Source organism: Anabrus simplex, chromosome 3 (assembly GCF_040414725.1).
Source record: "Anabrus simplex isolate iqAnaSimp1 chromosome 3, ASM4041472v1, whole genome shotgun sequence".
NCBI classification, from domain to species: Eukaryota; Metazoa; Arthropoda; class Insecta; order Orthoptera; family Tettigoniidae; genus Anabrus; species Anabrus simplex.
The window spans coordinates 336,662,148-336,689,822 of NC_090267.1; the positions used below are offsets into that span (position 1 = coordinate 336,662,148).

Here is a 27,675-nt window from a genome sequence, read left to right on the forward strand (position 1 = left end):
GCTGTTACCAAACAAGAAACGGAAAATATGTGCTCGTTTCTTCGAAGCTATAAAAAACAACGTACCGGGATGGAACCCTGCGACACTTATTATGGACATAAATCGCCATCGTCCCATCAGTTAATACGATGTTTCCTCAAGCTGAGATTTATGGTTGCAACTATCATTTTAATCAGTGTCTATGGAGGAAAGTACAAGATTGTGGCCTTGTTACTGCGTACAGAAGAAAGGAAGCAATTGGACTTCATATTAGAATGTGTTCAGCACTAGCGAACATTCTGCTAGAAATGATTGATGATGGCTGGCTATGTATTCACGAAAGCACGCCTAAAAATCAGAATCTACAGGTGTTTTACGACTATGTCGTCGATCACTGGCTGGATAACGAGCACATGTCAAGGAATATGTGGAACTGTTGTGGAAGGTAGCATCGGACCAATAACGTCCCTGAAGGCTGGAACCAAAGAATAAACAGTTTAATTTCGGAAGTGCACCCGCATTTATATTCGCTGATCAAGACTCTTCGAGGTGACGCAGAGTAGTACGGTCACCAATTTGACAGGATACTTTTGAATATCGATGGGAAGAGAAGAAAGAAATCGGCAGTGAAGATCGATGATAGGATTGCAAAGCCCTTAATAACACTTGAAGTTGATGGCAAACTAAGATAATTCCTAGTTTGTGTTGCTTACGCTCAGAAACTGCAGTGAAACTACCCTGGAATATTACAGGATTTGAAAATCATGTAAATATTGTAAATATATAAATAGGCTATTCTGAATCATAATTAATAAAGAAAAATGTGGCAATGTAATATCACTGGATAATCATACAAATATGTTGAATCAGCACTTAAAAGTTGAAGTTGAACTTGAGTAAAGTGAAAAACGTATATCTATGAGGAACGCAAAGAGACTACCTCTCCCCGTGGTGTTCCCTAGTAAAACGGCGCTAAGTCGGCTAAATGTCTCTTACAATGTATAAAATTGACCTGAAAAACAAACCCCATAGCGCAACGGCCCGTGAAGGGCCTTGATCTACCAAGCGACCGCTGCTCAGCCCGAAGTCCTGCAGATTACGAGATGACGTGTGGTCAGCGTGACGAACCCTCACTGTAGTTATTCTTGTCTCTCTACACCAGCGCCGCTATCTCGCCATCAGATAGCCCCTCAATTCTAATCTATTCACCTCGAACTAGCCCTCAGATTCAGATAAAAATCCCTGATCTGGCCGGGAATCGAACCCGGGGCTTCCGGGTAAGAGGCAGGCATGCTACTCCTACACCATGGGCTGGCATTTATAAAATTAACAGTTACTTATAAATTGCATCTAAATTCACTACCGTGATTACCAGAGCTAGGATTTTTGATGACATGTCATCTTTTAATTGGTTCTAAATAGACATTGCTAACTTGTATAGAAATCCTTATCATAGTTCCCACATTGTAAAAATGCTAACCACCGAGCAAGTGGCCGTGCGGTTAGGGTCGCGCAGCTCTAAGCTTGCATTTGGGAGATAGTCGGTTCGAACCCCACTGTCGGCAGCCTTGAAGATGGTTTTCCGTGGTTTGCCATTTTCACACCAGGCAAATGCTGGGGATGTACCTTAATGAAGGCCACGGCCACTACCTTCCCAATCTCCCACCCTTCCGTTGCCGAAAACCTTCGATGTGTTAGTGCGACGTTAAACAAGTAGCAAAAAAAAAAAAGCTAATTTATAAAGTTGTAAGTCATTATGTGGTCATTTTATGGAATTTATTGTCCGGCTCCATGGCTAAATGGTTAGCGTGCTGGCCTCTGATCACAGAGGTCCCGGGTTCGATTCCCGGCAGGGTCGGGAAGTTTAACCATAATGAGTTCTGGGTTCATTCCGCTGGCACGGGGGCTAGGTGAAGGACCCGCAGTTCGCCTACGGGTGTCAAATCGGAATGACCTGCACCTGGCGAGCCGAAGACTATTTTATATTTTTTGAGTCATTTTCTTACATGTTGAAGCATTTACGCGTGTGGTATTGGATTTTCAGTAGAGGCCGGTATTTATGTGCATCTTCGTCAAAGTAGCTATCAAATTAGATTAGGTATCCAAAATTTATGTTAGTATGACCATCCTACTTCTGACTCGTGTTAGATAATGAAAGTCTCCGTGCAAGTGTCACCATCCTACTTCTGACTCATCAGGTAGAGTGAAAGGCTCCGTGCAAGTGTCACTCCGTGCAAGTGTTCCAACCCCGGTGAATACATCCACGCGCTTAAGATAGGGTTGGAGTCATAAAGGGCATTCGGTTGTAAAACTAGGTTAAGTCCACATGTGCCACACAACTCGCACCTGCCATCTCACCAGGATGTAGGAGAAGTAGTGATGGAAGAAGAAGAAGTCGTCCATGAGCCCAAATCTCAGTACCTGCAGGTACGTGCGATATTCCTACCACGTCTAAGGCTACAATCAACTTATTTGCTTTTCCACCCGTTGCCCTAGTCCATGTGTACTCACAAAGAGGAAGCATTTTCGTATCTTCGACGGGCGGATTTTTTTTTCCAAGTCTCTATTTTAAGATGCAGTATCATGCTCTATTCTGGACTGCTACTCCCACCATGCTGCTTCTGCCATCGTTCCATAGCCGACCTATATCGAGTTCTGAATCCGTGGCTTATGGCGGCAGTTCTATATTTCCTGTTCCCATAACACTTGACAACGTAATCACAGGGTGGCATTTGACAACCACCAACTTGTTTGTACTATATCGCATCTTAAAATATGTAGATCTTCGTCAATTTATAACATACTGTAAATAGGTACACACTTCATAGATGCTTCCCCATTTTCACACCAGGCAAATACTGTGGCTGTTCCTTTATCAAAGTCACATGCGATTCCTTCCTTTCCTGTCCCCTCGTCGCCATAGGACCTATCTGCGTCGCTGCGACGTAAATCAAATTGTAAAAACACCTTCACAAGTCTATTTTAGTAATTTTTGTATATGTAGCATAAAACGGCAGGCATGATTATTAGCTTGTGTTTCCAAGACAGAATGAGCGGTATTTAGGAGCTAGACGTTGAGAAAATACTGGAGTTGAAGTTACATACAACACCATGACCCAGGATCAAGCCACATCCTTTCATGGCACGAGTCTTACATTGTACGGTGACATACGTCAGTAATAAAGTCATCGATACCTGTTACACTAATGCAAACAAGTGGAAACAGAATAGTAGTCTGAAAAAGCAAGTAGACTGAGGTACATGTGTTACAAATGTCGGTGACATTCGAAGGAAGACAAGACTACACGCCACTGATTGCCGAAACCCAGCAGATTTTTTTTTTTTTGACGAAATTCATGGTTCTTAGAAGGCAACAGCACTTGACGAATCGATATGACTGCCTTCCGAGACAACAAGGGATGGTTAATCGATCCGATGGTGAGAATTAGAGACCCACGTGCAACAACCAGCTGAAGTGTACTATAAGAAGTGTGGCCATAAGAACGACTGATTGGCTGATATTTCAGTCATTGGTTTCACGGTAGGAGCTAGAGGGACCATTCCTGATATTTTTAAACACCGCGGTCCTTGGCTAACTTACGAACTGTTTTAACTGGTTACCTCCCCATTTTGGCCTATTCCAAATTTAAGACACTCACACTAAATAATATCGAAATTAAATTCCTGAAAAGGTCGGTTTGTTACGAGGTTAGGTTTCCCTCCTCCCGTCTCTTCAATCATTAAATTTACTAACATAATTAGAATTTCAAAATTATTAGGGATGAGGGGGTTTCTTCTCTGACACGGGAACAAATACTGCCCTCATGACAGACCGTTTTAGCCCCCGCCAGTGCAGTATCATGGAGATCTTACGATTCATCCGGCATTTCTCGGAAAAAGATGAGTAAAATGGCATAGTTTTCGCCCTGGAACTCTCATGTACACGCTACCAACAAAAGCAATAATAATAATAATAATAATAATAATAATAATAATAATAATAATAATAATAATAATAATAAAGACAGCTTGATTTGGACAGAGAACTAATCAAAAAGTTCTCAGACAACCTTATTGAAAGGTTCAATCGCCATACTACGGAACCACTAGTCCCTTGATCGTGAGCTTGGCCTGCTAAAACAGTTTGAATTTAGCTTCTCAGTTCAATGAATTTTAATGTTTATTATGTTATTTCCTGTGTTAATGTGTTCCTAGTATGCTATTATAACCAGTGTTGCCGAGCTCGATAGCTGCAGTCGCTTAAGTGCGGCCAGTATCCAGTATCGGAGAGATAGGTTCGAACCCCACTGTCGGCAGCCCTGAAAATGGTTTTCCGTGGTTTCCCATTTTCATACCAGGCAAATGCTGGGGCTGTACCTTAATTAAGGCCACGGCCGCTTCCTTCCCACTCCTAGCCCTTTCCTGACCCATCGTCGCTGTAAGACCTATCTGTGTCGGTGCGACGTAAAACAACTAGCAAAAAAAACAGTGTTGCCAACTCAGCGGATTTTCCGCCAAATTTCGCAGATTTTTAAATGGAACAGCGGATAAATTTTCCATTTAGCGGACAGCGGATTTTTTGACGGATTTTCAAAATTCTTTTAGCGATTTTCAGCGGTAACAATATCATCTTTCATCACCAGGAGAGAAAAGAAATAGAACTTAGTACGGCATAATAGTCTACTAACTTATCCCTGTTGTATTGAAGTTATGCTGCATACTACCATTCGTGTTCTAGACCAGCTCTGGCCCACAGCCTCAGTCAGTACAATATTTGTTACAATCGTTACTGTACTCTCGATGAGCCGGGTAGTGTCGTGTTTGATATCGTGTTTCTTTTGACATCAGGTTCTTTTTGGTACATCGAAAGAAAAGGTTAAAAACTGGTTAGATATTTCGTAAAGAGTAGTTAAATAATTAAACTTTAAAATACTAGTTGGTTGAGCTTTTCAGTGATGTCAAATACGGACGGTGCGTCTATTGGCAGTGCTATATAAATGCGAAATTGTTTGACATTAATTCTTTCCGCACTTGTCGAAAACAATGAAAACAGTAATGAAAGTGAAAATAATTTAGAAACAGATTAGAAAATTTCCGTATGATCTTTGCTGCTGTGAACTGCCAGCATATTATTTGAAAAAGAATAGTACCATGTGGCTTCACATGAAACTACAGGACCTCAACTCAGTATATCTGCTTCAGAGCATATAGTGCGCGTAGGAGAAGATGATAAACTCCTGTTCTGAAACTTGTGAGTGTTGAGTTAGTCTCTTTTATTGAAACAACTGGTATATGATATTTTGCTTCAGTTCGGAATTTAGCGGATTTCCAACTAAAATTTAGCGGAGAAAATATTTATGTGTTGGCAACACTGTACGGAAGTTACCGTCACCAAATCATGTTTACTTCTCATCTTTGTGGCGTCACTTTAGTCAATATCTCGGGAGAAATAACAAAATCTGTCTCGGAATCTGTGGAAGTAAAAGATATATTTAGCGCCTGTGCCATCAACTCAAAAGACTTGCTACTTTGATAACTGTTATACCCGCCATAAGACCTACTGTGTCGGTGCGACGTAAAGCCAATAGCAAAAAGCAAACAAAAAACTGTTATACCATATTACTCTTACTAATATCATAATGTGGGCATTCGTTTTTATCTAAATCTTGACAGGGTTGATAATATACGGGATGCAGAGACGATATCCATCATTTTTGACAGTTTTGTTTATGTGCCTGTCTGAATTGAATAAACAGAAGAACTACTAATCCGTTTTAGGAAACTTGACAATTTTATTAAAAGAGACCTGTAATTTCCTTGCACTTGGTTTTATCTCAACCCGTTAAGTAGGAGATGAGAAATGGCATTATGTAAACTCGAGAATACTGCTTCTCAGCCAGAAAGAAGGGAACGATTACGAGAACAGGGGAGGTGGGAGGAATCATAAATAGGGGAGGTTGAAAGCCTAGGTTTCGAATGCCCTAACATCTTTGAGCTGGAAGAAAACAAAATGTGATGGCCTACATTGTCCTAATCAATAATAAACAATTACATTACAATGACTATGTACTGAAGTTGGAGTGTTCCCTGTCTATTCTGCTGCCACTTTTCCGGACGACATTGCTGCCACAATTACATAAATTAACCTGTCAACGAGAGGTACACAAAAGCTAGTTATTATTATTATTATTATTATTATTATTATTATTATTATTATTATTATTATTATTATTATTATTATTATTATTATTATCATCAAAAACAACAAAACAAAGCATAGTATACTGTCGAAAAATTTAAGAAAACTTACAGGCGTACTTAACCTTCTAGTGAGATATTTCAGGTTCGGTCGACTGTTCTCGAAATTCTCAACAAGTTGGTTTTCCTTCAGAACCAAAGTTCAAAACTACACGACCTGTTACTGGTTTTACGTTCCATTTACGGATTTCAGAGACGCCGAGGTGCCGCAATGTTCTCCCGCAGGAATTATTTTACGTAGCCTACTGGTAAATTTACCGTCACGCGGCTGGTGTATTTGACCTCCTTCGAATGCCACCGGACCGAGTAGGGGAACTCGGCACCTCAGGCTCTGAAATCCAGTGTTCTACCATTTGAGCTATTCAGCCCTGTGTGACATCCATTTACTAGGGCCCAAATGTTTAGGTCCCCTGAGCTTCCGTTTTATATTCTGTGGGTATAGAAGAATACCAACATTATTGAAATGTTCATTTATCTTACTTTATTGAGATTTAACTTCTTAACTTACTTAATTTACTGGAAAATGATTTTGTAAAATATCAGGAATAATTAAAGGAAAATTTTACGGATCATTTTCTTTTCAAATGAAGTGAACAACTACAGATACATACCCTAATTTTCCGGCATGAATGATTTACTATCGTCGTACAACATGTACTTTTAAGGGGGAAAACGGAACCTGACGTCACTGGATAATATGAAATAGAAGACAATCCTGCAGGATCCAAAGTTTATTTTTGTTCAAACTTCTTTTCCTTTAGTACCAAGCGAACGAACGGTGTTCGTGTCCTTAAATATAGGTTTAATAATTCTCTGCACAAAATAATTCCGGAAGCATATGCAGCCCCACGGTTCCGGCTACTTTCCTTCAGGAAAGTCAATAACTGTTTGAGTTGATTTGTTTCAGTTTCTGTTTATTAAGAAAGCCAAAATAGGAGTTAAGAAAATTTTAAGTCGCAACACCTCATTTAGGCATTTTTGGTTCAATAAAGTTAACATCATTTTCTTCAGGAAGAGTGAAACGCATCTACCGCAAAATCAGGCAGCCCATCTCAGGTTTGCTAAAATAAATTATTTATTTCACTGCCCTTCATTTGCGTAAAACAGTCATTTATTTGAATAATACAACGCTTAGGTCGTTGCAGTTAACTGTATTCGCCGATAGATGGCTCTATGAAAATTGTCTCAGTTGATCTTTCTCCGCCAGTCCAAGCTGTGAAAGTTGTATATGCGGATCTTCCTATATTAGTCCGATAGACGGCTCTATGAAATCAAGTTACCACCAGAATGTTAGTTGTTGCTCCATGTTGGTTCTAATAAAGGAAAAAAATAGGTTCAAACCTACAAATCCTAGGTTATTTATACTTTTCAACTGAGCTATTTTACACAATCTCCGTGGCTCTTCGAGTACTGTATGTAAACAGCCAACAATTTACACTTGCACCCACGATGTGCGAGGAGCGTAACGGTATAGATGGCTCCGAACAGGCCGTAAGCCAAGACCCACACACACATCTCACTTCTGACTCAGCTTACACAGCACTTAATATTATTTATGAAGCTATTACTCACAATGAACGAGGTCGGATTTCTTCCTCCAAATGAGAGTGGAAATTAACCTAAAGGAAACCCACGACAGTGATTCACACTATAGCAATGCAGCTCTAAAAACTGTAATATTTGGGCCAGTCAGTGAAGAAAGAAACAAGTTCCCTACATAAGGCTACCAATTGGCACCGCCTTTGTAATCACAGGATGATATTAATCTACAGGATGATTCATCTAAAACGGGTGGTTATTAATACTGTCTCATTTTTGTTTAGTGATAGCTACAAACATGCAATCTTCTTCTACCGCTTTTCCTACACCTGTGCGAATAGTGTCGCACATGTGGATTTGGCTCTGTTTTATGACCGGATACACTTCATGACGGTAACCCTATGTGGTGGGATGTAATCGGTATTGCGTGTTTCTGTCGTGGCTGGTAGTGTGGTGTGTTGTGTTATCTGAATATGAAGAGGAGAGTTTTGGGACAAATAAAAACACCCAGTCCCCGAGCCAGAAGAATTAATCAGACGCGGTTAAAATTCTCGACCGGTCCGGGAATCGAACCCGGGTCCCTCTGACTCGAAAGCCTCAACGCTGACCATTCAGTCAAAGGGTCGGACAGCTACAAACATGCATTAAGTTTCTAAATATACAGTATCTGTGGACGATTTGCTTACCCTCAGAGTACATGCTGAAAATGACCTGCATGTAGACACTCCGTACCCGTCGTTGCATGTTTCTGGCAGTTTGCTGCGGTACCTCTGGGTAAATATTGTTGAGTTCTGTGACAATATAATTCTTCATATCGTCAATTGTTCATGGCCAATTACGATAAACTCTATTTTCAAGATAAACCCACAAGAAAACATCTGGTGGCGTTAGGTTGGGGGATCTCTGAGGCCATAACGCCTTTGAAATGTAACGTATGGACTATGGTAACCTCACTCAGATACTTCACAGAACTAAATTTCCATTGTTCCAATGTCGTTTAAAACAAACAAACGAACGAACCAACAAGCAAACAAACAAACAAACAAAACTGCAGAATCCGTGCAGTATGAACAAAGATACGCTATTTTTAAAACCACCCGCTTTATATGGAACACCATATATATCTCAAAGATGAAGTAACACTACGTTACGGTGGTCTACGGTTTTGCTAGGCGCTCTTAATATGATCGTAGGAGAAAAGGAAGAGTTACCCCGTAAAGCAATGTTCTCAATTTTTGGCCATTTTTCTAACTTTTTCTGGTTCTGATTTAGCTTACCTTATCTTGGGTGATGACAAAGCTTATCAAATGACGATTTGCTTGTCAACGCCGGTCGCATCCGGCACGGTTACAGATTATGCGGTCGCTAGTGGCACGGGTCGCATGTGGCACGGTCGCATCTGGCACGCCACCCCAGAAACTACTTCTTGTTCACGTCCGGTACAAAGGGTAAAAATAAAACACGTCCCAAGCATTGCAGACCTGTTAACAGCAGGCCTTAGAAGAGACAATAATAGACCAAGAGAAGTCGGGTACAAAATATGAAAGAGGGGAACTTTAAACATGTGAAAGTACAGTAATATCGAATTCCGCAGGAACCACATGGTCGACACTCCACAATCGGCCACTTGCTCGGTATACTTGGGGACAAACTATGACGACCTCGCCTCAGACCACTACTCTCCAGCGGCAAGCCGATGTCCATTAGCCGCTTATAGGATTTACTACGTCTACTGTAGCCGGAGTTGCCAAATCGTCTACTGCACTCGACACGAAGAAAGGATAAAGGCTGAAGAGAGTGAAAGAATGTGGTTTGGCAACCTCTCCACACCAAACAAGGATCACTTAGAAGTCGTTAACTCAGCAGCGTAACTGCTGGCTTCCAGCTCACTTCCAGGAAATGAGGCAGTCATATTTTGTCCCCGAGTATAATAATAATAATAATAATAATAATAATAATAATAATAATAATAATGTGTTCATGCGTGCTTAAGTATTCTCACGAATACTTTTCAAAGCATCGTTTTGTACACGTATAAAATTGAGGGGAAACGGGGTCATTCAGTCTTAACCTTACGGACGTAAGTACATAGCAAGACATTTTAACATGACAGGGAAGATGATTTCCACAGCAAAAATACGGACCATAAGAAAATTCAAAAAACGTGGTTTCTCCGTAAGTAACATAATTATAACTATATAAGCAAATATTCACAAGTAATTATCATAACTCCATGTTAAACATTTTAAAACTTGTGTCTTAGGTAGGCGATCCTAGAGTGAGAACTTATAACTACATACAGCGTCCCCACTTTTCGTCCCTCATTTCAGAGCCTTGTATAGTAATATAACCGATGGTTACAACTTAAGAATTTTCGCAGAATTGTAGATGAATCATTCAATTAAGTTACGAAATATAAAGGCACAGAATAGATTGATTCTTTGTTTATCCAACGACCATGAGAATAAATAACGCAACTCAAACATCGTAGGAGACACAGAGCTTTGGTGTGCTCATATGCCACGCCAACTATTCTAACTAGACATCAAGAGTATACATCTCTTCACTAAAATGCAAATATGTATCTCTTTTAAACAATGACAATTTAGCACGAAAATTTGTAGAGGACGATGTGATCTACCAAGAGAACCTAATAAATGCACAAGTTATGATTTATTTGGTCTATAAAGCCCCTAGAGCTTCATTAACTATAACTCTTCAACGCCAAATGGTGCTAATACATTCTAGAAGTTAAATATAGATACCATCTCAACGCACCCACTGTACTGTATGTTAAAGAGTTGGGAGAAACTCATCGTCGATGCGCCTGCGAAAACCGTTATGTGATAATGTTGCGGGAGTAAACTGACCCGCAGCACGTACATCATGAGCGAGAATTACTATTTGAAATTACTCGCACAATACTGAATCTTGTATGACAGAACCTTACTGGCATAGCGGTCTTCGCAGACGTAACGATGATTTCACTATTTTCAGATATTAAAGCTGAACTGTTGTCTTCGTCAATACCGAGCACTAGACAGTCGCCTCCAAATGAGGCGTACAGGATTATCAGTCCTCTTGTATATTCCAACAGCGTTCAACAAATGTATGGAAACTAGCAGTACTCACCTTGACGCCAGGTTCCAGCAGCACATCCGCGGTGGTGGGAGAGTTGCAAGGACTACGAGGAAGTCCTAGGTCCTCGTCGTCCTCGCTAGTGTCACCACGCCCGCGACGCCGCCGGACCGCGTCGAACAGTTCCCTCTGGAACAAGAGAAATGTTTAACAGTGAGCGATCTGTCCCAGGAGCTCAACAAGAGTGTTGTTAACACTATTAGTGGCAAAGTGTAAGTTAGGAACCTCCGAGTCCACGTTCAAGAAAGAGTGGGAGATGGGCTATTTTCAATGTGTTGGATTACGTGCAAATATCTGGAAGAATGAGTACTGGCACTCAAAGGAGTAACTAACAAATATCATGGAAAATCATAGGGTAGGTACTCCAGTAAATTACCATTTAAAGACCATAAAATTGCACATTAATACTTGAACACTGAAATTATTTTTTTAATGGTCTGTGGTCTTCGGAGAAGCCTGGTGCAGGTCTTTCGAGTTGACGCCTTATAGGCGACCTGCGCGTATGTGAGGATGGGGCCCTAGCTATGTGCAAATGGTACCTAAACCCAGCTCCGAGCCATCGGAATTAAGCAATGAAGATTAAAATACCCAGATGGGACGGAAATCGAACCTGGGACCCCTTAGACCAAAAGCCAGCACGCTAACCATTTAACTATGGAGGCGGACAATGAAATTAATGATCTAGGGAGAGAAAGTTCATGTCTGAAGAATGGGGACTTGAATTATTTGGTTTAGTATCCCGAAATACAACCGCAGATACAAGAACTGTGATGACAAACTTCTTGTTTTCTTGAACTGCAAAGAATGACCACCAACCATTTTGTACTATTTGTTGCCCACTCTTGCACCGGTAAAGGATCGGGAATAAAACCAATTTATAATCACTTCATTTTATTCATTTTAAATATATTTTACAGCAATCTGGAAGTACATGAGGGGCAGTACCAGCATACAGCACCTTCTATACACTGTAATTTGAACGTTTAACACAATATTGTGAGAAAATTGTAATACTATCGCATATGTACTATACATCCAAAGAAAGATCTCCATCTCAGGATTTCTAAAAAAATATTATTTATTTCACTGCCATTTATTTGCGTAAAATAGTCATTTATTTGAATAATACAATGCTTAGGTCGTCGCAGTTAACCGTATTCGCCGAAAGATGGCTCTATGAAAATTGTCTCAGTTGATCTTTCTACGCCAGTCCAAGCTGTGAAAGTTGTATATGCGGATCTTCCTATATTAGTCCGATAGACGGCTCTGTGAAATCAAGTTATCACCAGAATGTTAGTTGTTGCCCCATGTTGGTTCTAATAAACAAGAAACAGAAATAAATCCATCTCACGTTATTCTATATTTCAAAAACTCTCTTATTATGAAACTTACATTGAATTATTTAAAGAAAGGTTATTAAATCTGCACGCACTACCTAGTACGACATTTCGCTGCGGAAATTGTAAATGGATATTTTAATTCGTGTTGCCACAATGGTTTGGTTTATTTTTCACAATCTCAACTAAACGACGTACTTAAAGGTACGGTGATGCTGTATGATAATGCTTTCATGAACCATGTTTTAAGATTCAGGGGATGATTCATAGGTACATTTCAGATTTTCTGCCTACTGAAAATTGCCGAGCATTATACGGCCAGCTTTATGTGATGGATTCAAGTCTTGCGAACAGAATTCGTTGTGAAAATTCTATAAATTGCCAAGGTTCAAAAATTCCGTATGTATAGTCACACGGAAGTGAAAGTTTAAAGGCAGATAAATGGTCTTCCGAAGTTCAGTATATTTTCCGTTACTTTTCTCAGGCTTCCTGAATCATCACTTGCACTAGTCTTCGTTCGCAGCAATTGCTGCGATTCGCCACTAGTAAATATCAGTAGCAACGCCCGTCCTCGCTCAGGCACACCCCTAATGAAGGTGAGCTGCATGTACTATTTTAACCACATAGCAGCCCTCCTGTCATTTTTTAATTTCTGGCAGTACCGGGAATCGAACCCGAGCCACCGAGGACGGCAGCTAATACTGCAAACCGATAAGCTACGGAGGCGGTCGGAAATATTAATAAAGCATATTTGTATTGTACCAATAACAACAATTATCTTATTTTTTAAAATAGTGGAGAACTAAACATAAACTATCCACAAACATTACCTGAATTCGCAATATCTCCAACTTTTCTATTCTGTAAAATAAATAAATAAATAAATAAATAAATAAATAAATAAATAAATAAATAAATAAATAAATAAATAAATAAATAAATAAATAAATAAATAAATAAATAAATGTTGACAGACGATGAGTAATAATTTATGTCCTCTTTGCCAGATGCCGCAAACGCCCATGCTGATAATATAAGCCTTAATAAACGAGGAAATTGGCGTATTTCTGTTCAGAATCACTAATTTGTCATGCTGTGTACAGCCTATGTAACGACGAACGGCAGGTGTACTACTACTACTACTACTACTACTACTACTACTACTAATCACTGAACGAGTTGGCCATTCGGTTAAGGTCGCGCAACAGTGAACGTGCATTCGGATGATAGTGGGTTCGAACCCCACAATCGGAAGCCCTGAAGATTGTTTTCCGTCGTTTCCCATTTTCACACCAGGAAAATGTTGGGGCTGGACGTTAATTAAGACCACAGTCGCTTCCTTCCCGCTCCTATTCCTTTTCTAACTCATTGTCTCCATAGGAGCTATCTGTGTCGGAGCGACCTAAAGCCAATTGTAAAAGAAAAAAGATTATTATTATTATTATTATTATTATTATTATTATTATTATTATTATTATTATTATTATTATTGGCCTTTCTCCCAATTTCTTGTGGTCAGCAATTCGTGTGTATTTGGCCCAGTTTTACTGCCGAGTGCCCTTCCTGACGCCAAATCCTATGTGGAGGAATGTATTCACGATTGTTGGTTGTTTTATTTATTTATTTATTTATTTATTTATTTATTTATTTATTTATTTATTTGTTTGTTTATTTGTTTATTGCAAGTTGCTTTACGTCGCACCGACACAGTTAGGTCTTTGGGACAGGAAAGGGCTAGAAGTGGGGAGGAAGCGACCGTGGTCTTATTTAAGGTACAGCCCCAGCATTTGCCTGGTATGAAAATGGGAAACGACAGAAAACCATCTTCAGGGCTGTCGACAGTGGAGTTCGAAGCCACTATCTCCCGGATGGAAGCTCACAGTTGCGCGCCTCTAACTGCACGGCCAGCCTGTCCGGTAAAACGCTTCCTACTTGACACAAACTGTACATAACCATCCTGTTTACTTTTTTTTTTAAGGAAGAAGTCTGACCCTTCGAAGAATGACTGTATCTACAAAAGAAAAAAGGAAAAAAAAAGAAAATAATTCGAAGAGCGTGCACATGACAGACTCCCTAGACTCTCAAATCCGCTATCGTCGGAGTCAGAAGAAATCGAAAGTTGAACAAGGAAGGTCAGATAGGAGAGAGAGGGGGGAGGGAGTGAGGAACCTGCTATGATTAAAAACAATACTGGCCTCAGCTAGGCGTCCCGTGGTCGGAATCCCGCGCTCCCAACTTGAAAGCCCATGGAAGTTTACCCCATTTTAGTTAGCTACCTCTTACGACAGCCAGGGGATACCTCCACTCACTGGGGTACCTCGTTAATAAGTGCCATGTGCATGTAATATCTACTGTATATTATTTCATAATATGCCTCTGCCCCGTCTCCTTGGAAATCAGCATTGTGCATGTTGAATTTTCGGTGCATGTTGTTCTTTTATGTTATTTTGGCGGAGAAGTGGCGTGTTGAGTTTGGATCGAGAGATGTGATGAATTCCTTTTTATTATTGTGTTTTATTTACCGTTTAAACATCCTATATGCTGAATATAGTTTATTTGTCACTGAGTGAAACAGGAGGTCTCGGGATCAATTCGGGGATTTTAGACTAACTGGTTAATTCCTCTAGCTCGGACGCTGTGTGTGGGGGTGTGTTTGTCGTAATTGGAGCAAATATTCATTTACAGGACGAGGAGTAAGGGATTGGAATAATTTATCAAGGAAAATGTTCGATAAATTTCCAAGCTCTTGGAAAACGTTTAAGAAAAGGCTAGGTAAACCACCTGGGCGATAACCTTACATGCAGATCATATAAGATAGATAGATAGATTGATTGATTGATTTAATCACCACAGACACACGTAATAGTTGAATACTTTGTGTAAGAAAGGGAATCCGGTCGAGGCGTCAGGAATGGCATCCAAGTCCAAGCGAGTTGCTTTACGTCGCACCGACACAGATAAGTCTGATGACAATGATGGGATAGGAAAGAGCTAGGAGTGGGAAGGAAGCGGCCGTGGCCTTAATTAAGGTACAGCCCCAGCAATTCTCTGGTGTGAAAATGTGAAAACACGGAAAACCATCTTCAGGATGTTACTGAACTTCTCTTCAGCGTGCCATGAAAGTTCCCCATCTTCCTTGATACAAAAGGAATGTTAAAGAACTAATTTTCGCTCCTAATGAAGTCCACATGCGGGCAGTAAGAGAACGCGTAGCTGATCTGCAGGTGTCTGTCTGGCTTCTCGTTTTATTGGCTTGTCATAACCGGCAGCTCTCAGTGACCGGCGGAGAATGTTGTCTTACCACAATCGACCTTAACAATGCTATACTGTACACTACCAAGATCTACACCTCTCCCTTAACTAGAAATATCAGTTAGCACAATCTATGAACTTCTAACATCGTTTATACGATGTAATGAAAAGATTAATGAGCTGTTCAACGGAGCTATTTATATTTATATGATGGTAATAATAATATTAACAATAACGATAATCATAACAATCATCGTCATCATCTCACTGGTCAACAAAATGAAACTTTTTTCATCTTCAGAAATAAGAATGTGCGTCTATAGATCAGTTTTTTCATACTGAATATGAAAATACTTTTCATTTTTTTTCTAGCACGTATAATTTTTACAGTACACTATATAATACGTTATTGCGGCAAGTTTTATTGACATCTGTAAATGCAGGACATAAAATATGATGGTAAATATACCTTCTGTGATTAAAATTTAGTTGACTTCCTTATCCAATGGTTCCTGGTTTCTGGGACCTCCTAGTACAACAATCAGCAGCAGTGATTTCCCATGATTGTCTTTATGTCCTGGTGGAAACGTTCCCTTTGATCGTCGCTTACTTTACCAAGATGTTCGGGGAAGAATTCCAGATGAGAAAGCAGAAAATGAACTTTTAATGGTATACGACACCCAGACAGATTATCTCGAATTCGCGAATCAAAATTAAAGGAAAGTATGTTGTTGGGCCTCAAGTCCGAGAAATCCTTAAATACGAAGTTTTCTGTAATATTCTGAAAGGCAAAGAGCAAGAAGATTGCAAACATTTCAAATGGATTTCCAACAATTTCTTAAGTATGAAGAAAGATCTTGATTTCAAAAATGATATCCGCCAACTTCTGTATTCACGCAGGAAGCTTGAGTGTCGTATGCCATTAAAAGTTCATTTTCTGCTTTCTCATCTGGAATTCTTCCTCGAACATCTTGGTGAAGTAAGCGACGATCAAAGGGAACGTTTCCACCAGGACATAAAGACAATCATGGGAAATCACTGCGCTGATTGTTGTACTAGGAGGTTCCAGAAACCAGGAACTATTGGATAAGGAAGTCAACTAAATTTTAATCACAGAAGGTATATTTACCATCATATTTTATGACCTGCATTTACAGATGTCAATAAAACCTGCCGCAATAACGCATTATATAGTGTAATGTAAAAATTATACGTGCTAGAAAAAATTGAAAAGTATTTTCATATTCAGTATGGAAAAACTGATCTATAGATGCACATTCTTATTTCTGATGATGAAAAAAGTTTCATTTTGTTGACCAGTGAGATATTCAGACTCATCTTCATCATCACCATCTAAACTTTGTTGAGGTAGGAAACCATTGTTACATTCTAACTCATCGAGTACCAAATGAGGAACAGTAATTGATAAAATGTCATCGTATGGGATTGGTCGTCTTACAAAGTGTAAGTTTGGAGAAACAACTTTATTTCTATTCTTTGTTGAGAAGACTGTAATATTGGCACAGCAAAAATAAGCATTAGTGTGATCCTCCGCCTCTCGCCACACAATGGTAATAGCAAAAGGCATTGATGTTTTTCTCCTGCTCATCCAGTCGCGCAATCCACCTGAACATGAAGTACATATTACATCTAGTTCCCAGTCTTTGTCCTGGTCTCCTAGTGGTATTTGAAAATGTAATTTATATAACTGCTTTAGAGCTCATGTGATTGTACGCCACTGAGATTTTGGTGTGAACGAACCACAAACAACAGAAAAGTGTTGGGATGATTCTTGCACTCACGAGGCATTATATCAAAAAGCTACGCTAACTACTCTACCAGTGCTCCAACTACATTTCACTAACAATTTTCGAGACAAACAGCTTCTTACCGAGCACATTTTAGGGTAAACAGTTATACCGAATCGAATCGAACCGAACCATGTTATTTCTATTCCTATCCGTTTGGGTAGGCGGGCCTTCAGCCAAACCAGTGGCTTTTGGGCCATGATAAAGGGAGTATTGTTGTTTTGTTGATTTCGATCTGTTGTATGTTTGTACATACGTAGTGTCTTCTTGTAATGGTCACCACCAACAACCAATGGGCAACCCAGGGCAAAACCGCGTAACACCGCACCCGTTATAGTGGACCGCGCTACAACCCCGTTTATTGAAAAAAAAAAAAAAAAAAAAAAAAAAAACATATTTTTATATATACAGACATGTACAGGTTTGTATTTATGATTTGGTTTTCTTCTGAAAATGTGTTTTGCCTCTTCTTTGGATATTTCACGTTTATCAGAATTTACACAGAATTTACGCGCGAGTTACTGAATTATATACATTGTAATATTTGAGTAAGTAATCTGAAGCTGAGTTTTAGAGCCTCTTCTTCGGCATTACAAAGTATTATTTTACAACACGTGAACTGGCAAACATATGATTTGTATTACAATTATATATATATTCTTAATACATTATTTATATTGACATATTATTGACACAGAATTTGAAATCGAAGGGCTGAAGAAGAACAAAAATAAGAAAAGGAAAGAAAGAAAGAAAAGAAAGAAATTTCAGTCTGAGTCAAAAAGAGAATTTGTCAATTAATTTATAAAATTGCTATATAATAGGCAAATTATTTTTCATTAAATGGTTATATAAAATTTAATACTGGCACTGTTTTGTAAAATTATTACTGAATGTGGCACCGAATTTATTGCTTTTTATTGAGGTTCATAGGTCACAGTATGTCTGCGGGTATTATGGATAATGCTCGCATAATGAAATGTTAACAATTGCACATATAAAGCATTGTATCTGTTGGAACATAAGCTAATATTTTGCGACTAATTATACCACTATCACATATATAACAGCCCTATTCATCTCAAAAACTGTACGTGATAGAAAAAAAAACCGATAACAGATTTGAAATCAGCAGCCCAAACTTAGCCAAATCCACGTATTACTTTTTTGGATGATTTTTCTTTGTTGACCAGTGTAATCAACATCACTATCATCTTTAAAACCAGCAGCGCAATCCTTTTTTTTTTTAATGACAGAGGCTTTCTTACACACTTCCTCTTTAGATGATGGTATGAAGAAGAAGAAGAAGAAGAAGAAGAAGAAGAAGAAGAAGAAGAAGAAGAAGAAGAAGCTTCAAGTACGAGGAAGAAAGAACTAAGAGAACGGGTCGGAAAAAGATATCCAAGAGCGGGTGACAGGAACTAGTCTAACAATTGACGAACACCTACAACAAGAAGGTGCTATCCTATAGGGCCAAATTAAGGAACCTAGACACAGTCGCGAAACACGAATGCTTGTACGAAGCAAAAACATTAGATATGATTGGGAAAGGTGGGCTGTAAGACATTAGAAAGAGAGAAAGAAAGATACTCAAGAAAAATGGAGATAGCAAACTCAGATCTACCACAAGATGAGTGTTTGAACTGATGTGGAAGAGAAGAGTACAGTTCTAAGAGTACTTTATAAGGATTGACAGGAACCAGCTGACGCAACGAATATTTCAGTTCTTTAGAAAATAATAATAAAAATTTCGGTAAGTGAGAACTAGCTTGGCCAATATTGGGGTGAAAGAAGAAGACATAGTGGACGGAGGCAGATTTAGACAACAAATCAAGGAGTCCAATGGTTTCCAGAAGAAAGGTTGTAAAGCAGTAAATATCCTACATAGAAGAACATACAATAAGTCTCAGTAACCTCTTTTAAGGCTTTCGGAGATACCGAGATGCCGGAATGTTGTCCCTCAGCAGTTCTTTTACAACCGGTAATTGACCTTTTCAAACTGGCGGCCATTAATATGCAGGTAGTTACTGAATTTGAGCATGCTTTCATCCGGTAAAAATTAAAATAATTGGCAAATGGCTAGTCCAATCACAAAATAAAGCCTAGCATTTGTACTTAAAATTAAGTTTTTTACAAAATAATATATGAATTTTTATTTTGTAACTATAAGGGTTCTCCAGGAAATTACGCATTTACGTGTGAAAGCACGTGCTCCAGAGCCCCTGATCAACTTTAACTTGACACTGACCGACTGACTGCTGTTAGCAGAACTTGAAACTCAGGCTTTTGCAGACTCAACTGAAAGTCAGTGTGTAACTCACAATCTTTCTGACGATGACGAACACGAACTACGAGCCCGTGAGATACAGAGAAAATCCTCAACTTTCAAACAACAATGGACGCCAGACAATGACATTCCCGACATCGAGCCTTCAGAGGTTCGTAGGGTTATTAAGGGCCTAAATGAAAAGAAGACTCCCGCAGGGTATCGAATACAGAAATTAAAACACTGCCTTATAGGGCAATAATATTTTTGGCTACCAAATTTTCGGCCTGTCCGAAACTGGAATACTTCCCTGGTGTTTGGAAGACAGGTAAAATGGTTATCTTTCCAAAACCGAGGAAGGACAGACTGTTCCCTCAAAATTATCGAACTATTACCCTGTTATCACATATCTCCAAGTTATATGAGAAATCTGACACGTCTCAATGGATACCTGGGGGCCCATAACATACAATTCGGTTTCCGGTCGAAACGTAGTGCCCCTCTTGCGGCGCTACGTTTAATCCAGTACGCTAGAAGATCGTTCAATATAAGACATACCGTGCCAGCAGTCTTTTTCGATGTAGTGAAAGCTGTCGACATTGTCAGGCACGAAAACTTAATTGTCAAACTCTATGGGAAATATCGTATCCCTAATTATCTAGTCATATTTGACAAAAGGAAATTTTGGGTTTCCTACGAAGGGCAGAAATCTAGGCCTATCCCTCGGGCCAAGGGCGCCCATACGATAGTTTGTAGGGGCGAGGGGGGCTAGACCTGGGGGTATGTAGTATTTTTGATATTTTGGAAGATGAATGGCGACTTATATTCCACGGTAGAATACTACACACGGTATCCCCTACCACTTCTGCATAAATCCGATTTTAAAATCATTTTCTTGAAAGAACAACACCTGACTATATCAGATTTTTTCCTTTTCCTGAAAGCTACGGGGGGGGGTCCCCACCTTGCCTCCGGGCATGGGCGCCTATGCCTCGGGCGCTTAAAGCCGGTGTCACACAGGGTTCTTTCCCCAACCCTATACAGGTGATATGTCTCTACCGCTGCCATTAATCTCCACTAGGTAATAGTACTGTTACAATTGTACAAAACTAACCAGTCAACGACGGGTACAGCAGCTACTGGCCGCGGAAGGGAATCGAGAGCCGCCTACCACCCATAGTGAGAACTTCACAGTACGCCACGTATCAAGATTTACGGGAATACCGTAGTTTTATCAGAGCAATCTGGGAATGGTATCATTGCCGAGACGATTATCGATGTAACCTTGACATCTTTCAATGTGTCGCAGATGTTCGATTTCTTAAGCGAGTTTGTTCTGTTAAACAACTGACGCTGGCAACGTCTATGATGAACAGTAAGTTTATTGTCCACTGCTCTCCTCGACTGTCGCTCTCCGGCGAATGTAGTAGTGCCAATTCACGGGATGTGGATCACAGATTACATTGCGTTAGGTCAATATCCAGAAGAATGCCAAGTTGATGTGAGGTAATAGGAAACATTCAACGGTATCTCAAGGTAGATATCGCGTACACTCAGCTTAGGAACACAGTTTAAAACAATCTTGTTTTAGGCCTCGGATTTGTATGACATGTCATGCCATATTTTTATCCTGGGATCTGTTTCATAAAACTCTAATAAATAATTTCTGTGTTTCATAATACGAGTAATTTTCTTTCTTTCTTAATCTGTTTAAGCTCCAGGGTTGATTTTCCCCTCGGACTCAGCGAGAGATCCCACCTCTACCGCCTTAAGGGTAGTGTCCTGGAGCGTGAGACATTAGGTCGGGGATACAACTGGGAAGGATGACTAGTACCTCGCTCAGGCGGCCCTGTGGTGGGACAGAAAGATCGGAAGGGATACACAAGGAAGAGGGAAGGAAGCGGCCGTTGCCTTAAGTTAGGTACCAACCTGGCATTTGCCCGGAGGAGAAGTGGGAAACCACGGAAAAACACTTCGAGGATAGCTGAGGGAATCGAACCACCCTCCACTCAGTTGACCTCCCGAGGCTGAGTGGACACCGTTCCCGCCCTCGAACCACTTTTCAAATTTTGTTGAAGAGCCCGAAATCGAATCCGGGCCTCCGGGAGTGGCAGCTAATCACACTAACCACTACACCAGAGAGGCGGACCAATATCTTTCTATATTTATAATACAGTATATATAAGCATGTATGACGTTATGCTAAGTAAACTCGTGTCCTCATCCTGAGGTGGTGCAGCTCTTTTCAGGCACACCCACAATGGAGGTGAGCTGCATGTACCATTTCAACCACATACCAGCCCTCCTGCCAGTTTTAAATTCCTGGCAGTACCGGGAATCGAACCCGGGCCCCCGAGGACGGCAGCTAATAACACTAACCGTTACGCTACGACTGGTTAAGGGTTATTAAAAAATACTCACCGACTTCAGCTCCAAAAACAGTAGGATCTCCACACTTACGTTATCTGAGAAAGTAGAATTTCAAATCGAACTGTATTATTCCCTATAAATATAGTAAGTTCATTGGAATGATATCAATCCCATCCTCCTGCTGAACATTCATACTCTGAATTACCTATATTAACTAACTTCTAATATGGCAGAACAGTGCGGTATATTTAAGTTCTACATATAAAGTTTACCCTTTTATTAGAACATGGCAACCTGATCGAATTTAAATCTACAAAATAGTGCCTCCCCGTTAATAGAACAATTAATTTTTTTCATGATCATACACTCTTTATCTTATTAATAATTACTATTCTAGTAGCCTATATCATAGGAAATTTATTATTCAATAAATTCACACATCGTTATTTACTTGAAGGATAAACAATTGAAGTAATTTGAACAATTCTCCCTGCGATTACACTTATTTTCATTGCTCTACCATCCCTTCAACTTATTTATCTTCTTGATGAATCTATGGATCCACTCATCATAGTAAAAACTGTCGGACACCAGTGATATTGAAGTTATGAATATACAGACTTTATCACTCCTTATGAATTTGACTCATATACACTCCCTTATAACGAAATACCTGTAGACGGTTTTCGGTTACTAGATGTAGATAATCGAACTGTCCTCCCTATAAATACACCTATTCGAATATTAGTTACTATGGGCAATGCACACGCTTCTACAATTAAGGCTAACAGAACAGATCCGAATCAAGTAGAGGAAAATTGGAAAGATCTGGAGAAGACACTATCCAAAATTCCAACCAAGAATGTTATCCTACTTCTTGGGGACTTTCTCAGTAAAATAGAGACTTTCTCAGGAAGATATTGAGACCGCGATGAACAGAGGACGGTCAATTTAGAAAAAGAGCGAACCAAGAGCTGTATACCAAGACCGAGAAAATATCGGACATCATACGGAAAAGAAGAAGCATGTTCTTCGGATATATCCTGAGAATGGACCAGGGGAGTTAACACCGCAAATAATGCAGTTCCTTGTGAACAAGAGAACCAAAGTACGCTGGATCCAAGAGATGCAAAGGGACCTAGAAGAAATGGGAATACAGGAACCAGAGATACACAACAGAGTTACTTTTAAATTTTTTAAACCAGGCTTGCACAGGTTTTCAGGACAAAACTAGGCCCAGGACAAAATCATCATGGACAGAAGAGCGAAGAAGGTTGTGAAGTATGAAAATGAAATAATAATGGACAAGGAGAAAGCTGATAGAAATTAACGTGGTCCTCAGATGGCCAAAAAAGAACATTAGCAACATTTATAAAAAAGACAATTTCATTTAAGTAAAAAATTAAATAAGAGGTTTGTTAGTAGCTACTGTAGTAATGTTTTTCTATAGCTTTATGAAACAAATAAAACTCATTTCTGGCTTTCGCGAACATGATAACGCGGTTTTTTACTGGTCATATAACACACATTTTAATATATTTTGTCACGAAGTGATACCTAACCAAAACATGGTACCATATAAAAGCTAACTTTTGGTCATATTATAACTATTTTAGCTGCTCTTCAAGTATTATTCATACGTTTTGTACCGATAATACCAAGTTATTTTGTTTGTGTTTGGTTATGTTGGATTTCCTCCCCTGAGAAATATTTTGTGGATAGATACAGTTTGATGGCAATGAGTTTTACAAGCAAAGCTGTCAAATATAGAAAGCATAAAACAATGTTAGGAATATGGGCAGTTTGCTACTGGTCGGCCTCACCTACACTCCTTTCACATCTCTCAAGCATTCTTTGATAAGCGGTTCCAAACACTTTCTTGCCAGGCAGTTAATTATGAGCAGTCACTGGCTGTGTTAATATAACTATAGAAACATTATTTGTGCAGAGGACAGTGTTAGACATTTTTCGTTTTTCCTCTAAATTATTTCGCCTTCTCTACAGTGAAGTATCTTTTGCGGAAAGAAAGATCAGTTTATCATATCTTTAATAGGGTGAACAGTCTGTTGTGACCAAACAGGTGTTAATATTCCTTAAAAACATTATTTTGTGGAATGATTAATTAAAAAAGTATTTCCTAACAATTGTTTGGACAATACTTAATTTCATTTATTCGTATTTCCAAGTTCTTACGTCATATTATGGTAGTTTTTCCAGCATAAGTGCACTAATATTTCCACAGTTTTAAGGTGACAGAAATCCGAGCCGTTCTGTTTAGTATACTGTACTATATGAAACCGCTATCATCATGTAGCAAGGAGCTCTATTATAATCATTATCGTGGTAGTACTGTGTCACAGCACAAAGTTTGTGTTTACAGAATGAGGAAGCGAGCCATGGAGAGATACGCCAACAGGCGGAAAGCGCAGTGACTTCACTCCAAAGATATTTAAATACAAGTTATATCAAAAGTAAGGATAACATATCACCGTCGTCAGGTAGAATATTGTTATTAAGGTGAAACATGAAGATCTATTTTACATTATTTTAAGCTTATTAGCGCTTTCTTGAAAAAATTCATCTTTAAAATGTTCAAATACTGATACTAGCTCATAGCACCTTCAGCAGAAGTAGTTTATCCCAACTCAGTTGACGCTATACATATGCACACCACCCCACCACCATCATCGTCGTATTTTATGTTTAATGAAGATTTATTTTATCCATCGCTTTATTTACCACATGCATCGTACGAGGTTTCTTCCATCTCACTGCAAATTATTAAATTTCCTCTCACCGTCGAATATAGCATCTTTTTACCTTTATCGATCCTTCTTAACGTAATCCTTTGCAAATTCTAGCCCAAGTTGGCTGCTTCGATCCCAGCTCTGTCTGACGGTATCTGAAGGTGCCCAAATACGCCGGTATCATGTTGGTAGATTTACGAGCACATAAAAGACCTATCCCCTCTCACCGTGTGACAAAATTTTCGGCACCTCGCTGTCTTCGAAAACAAATGTTGTCAAAGACAAGCCACTTTAGACCACTTGTCAGCTTTTCTGGATTTCAAGTAGCCTACTTCATCCTGGATTCTCAGTATTCCTTCTTCAGACCAATTAGCGCCAAATCGTCTTTTAACTCTTTCCGGAAGATTCTTTATCCCATGAACCCAGGTCCTGACCTTACTTCAGTCTTGAACCAGTGTCTCAGAGACACTGGCCAGAACCTCCTTCAGTTGCCTACGGAGTGGTAAATTTCCGAGTCTGAGAAGATCAAGAATTCTGCGTGGTATTCTGGAGTTCATTTGACAGATTACCGTAAAAGATAACAAGTGAAAGCTTTTCAAATTTAGAATACAGTTTTCCATTTGACCTCAGGCGGTATTAGCCCTCAGAATGTATTATTATTATTATTATTATTATTATTATTATTATTATTATTATTATTATTATTATTATTATTGCCACATCTTTCTGTTCATAACATAGGTGATCTGTTTCGAAACTCTTCCTGTACCCCTTCGAATACGACAAAGAGGCAGACACCCAACACTTGGTTTAACCCCCCCCCCCCACACACCAAATATTTTAACGTTTCCTTTTTAATTGAAACAAAACAATATTTAATAAACAATATCAATTTAAACTCTTTGTCTGGCCCCTTGTTGGGATGGTCAATATATTGACCTTCGGTTCAAAGGGCCGGCCTGGCCGGGATTTTAACTGTGTAAGGTTCTTCTGGCGCAGTGACTGGGAGTTAGTGTTCTTAAGACATATCCTCATTCATTTACAGCATATCGCACTACAATCCACCCTAGAAACTCGCAATAGTGAATACTTCCTTCCACACACATTTGGCATCAAGAAAGGCACCCGGCAGTAAAACTGGGTTTAACCCACAACAATGTACCGACCCCAAGTAAATGGGAAGAGACCAGAAAGAAGAAGAAGAAGGTGAATTGAATCTCTCTCTCAGTTATTCAAAGTAACAACTGCGACCAGAAAGAAGAAGAATCTATAAATAAAATCGAATTGGTGCGTGTCTAAATTAATTATTTCAGCAAAATTTCTTGAGAATTATTCGTTTCATACGTAATACTGGTCATGTGATTTTTTTAAATTTTTAATTTCACTTTTGGTGCCCGTCTGCATATCTGTATGTTCATCCTCCTACAGGACACAAGTCATCCAGACTCCGTATTTGGAATCTATCCATTCTGAGTTGTGTTAAAGGGTGCATGTCAACTCAAGATCATCGCTGAAGTACGGACTTATCGGAAGATCTCTGATATCTTCGTTAAGGTCTTTCGAAAAAATTACACAACAAAAGCTGTAGGAAGTGCACTTCGCCAAATGGAGCAGTGAGGGCACCCTCCCTTTGCGACCGCTTATGTCGTATTCATATTTATCGTACAATGGATTATAAAGGAGATATTTGCGAAAATTGGATTGTTAGTCATGACCTGAGAGATACTATGTGCATATCACTTCAGGGTCACGTTAAGGTGGATTTACAGGAAGCAAAAACGGTCAGTTTACTTTCTTAGTAGAGCAGATATTAAGGGAGTTATAAATGACGGGTTCCGTGATTCTTCAGCCACAGCGCCACGCTCGTGGTCAGAGGAGGAACTACAGTGTGTAACTTGAAAGCAGGAGCAATTTCGTCCTAATTCGGGGAAGGAACTGTACCATTCAATACATTCGGAAATCGTGCTCAATCTGTCTGGGTTTGGTTCAGTGGTATTGTGCTTCACATTACGGCCACCTGCTTCCAGAGAAAAATATCATTTCAACATGCCGTAATAAACCTGTAAAACATGGTACAAATGCATAGAGAAAACATATTTTCCAGCATAATGCCGTTCAAAGAACGGGTATAAATAACAATAATAATAATAATAATAATAAACTTCAGCATTCCAAACACACGTATCCCTGAATATTGAAACTATAACCACGAATTATTGTAAATGTTCAATGAACATGTACGTTTACAGATAACCGAGCTCGATAGCTGCAGTCGCTTAAGTGCGGCCAGTATCCAGTATTCGGGAGATAGTAGGTTCGAACCCCACTGCCGGCAGCCCTGAAAATGGTTTTCCGTGGTTTCCCATTTTCACACCAGGCAAATGCTGGGGCTGTACCTTGATTAAGGCCACAGCCGCTTCCTTCCCACTCCTAGCCGTTCCCTGTCCCATCGTCGCCATAAGACCTATCTGTGTCGGAGCGACGTAAAACAACTAGCATTCGTTTACAGATATTAAACAATCAACTTGTACTTCTTGTTTAGACTACTGTAGCTACTAAGTAACTGCACTCTAAGGATGCACTGACCTTTGGTACCGAGAAGACGGCCCAATGGATTGGTCTCTCCTCTATCTTCAAAATAATTTCATTAAACATGGGAACTCGTAGTAAAAAACTATATTAAACACAATAATAGCCTGTGTAAGAAATCTTCACAGAATGTGAATTCAACATCGTGTTGTCTTCATCATCCTGAATGAGTCACATACTTTCATCAATTCAAACATCTGATTTTTAAATATATTCATTGCAGCATTTTCAGGCCTAGTAGTACGTAAGAACAAGTACAGTTAACATACCGGTAAATTAAATCTGAATAAATGCCTTTAAAATAATCCCCTCCCCTTGACGATATTCTGCGTACGCCACTGGTGAGCTTCTGTAAAATAAAGGGGAAATCTATGGCAGGAGTAAAACTGAAA

At 39.4% G+C, this 27,675-nt stretch overlaps 1 protein-coding gene across 5 annotated transcripts in view; it reads right to left on the minus strand.

Annotated features, from left to right (window-relative positions):
• Positions 1–27,675, minus strand: part of LOC136866342 (platelet binding protein GspB) — a 549,318-nt gene that overhangs the window by 185,203 nt on the left and 336,440 nt on the right. For all 5 annotated transcript variants that reach the window (XM_067143204.2, XM_067143206.2, XM_067143205.2 and 2 more), the window contains one exon: positions 10,909–11,043. In XM_067143204.2, the coding sequence (XP_066999305.2) occupies positions 10,909–11,043 (135 nt within the window). The remainder of the gene's footprint in view (positions 1–10,908; positions 11,044–27,675) is intronic.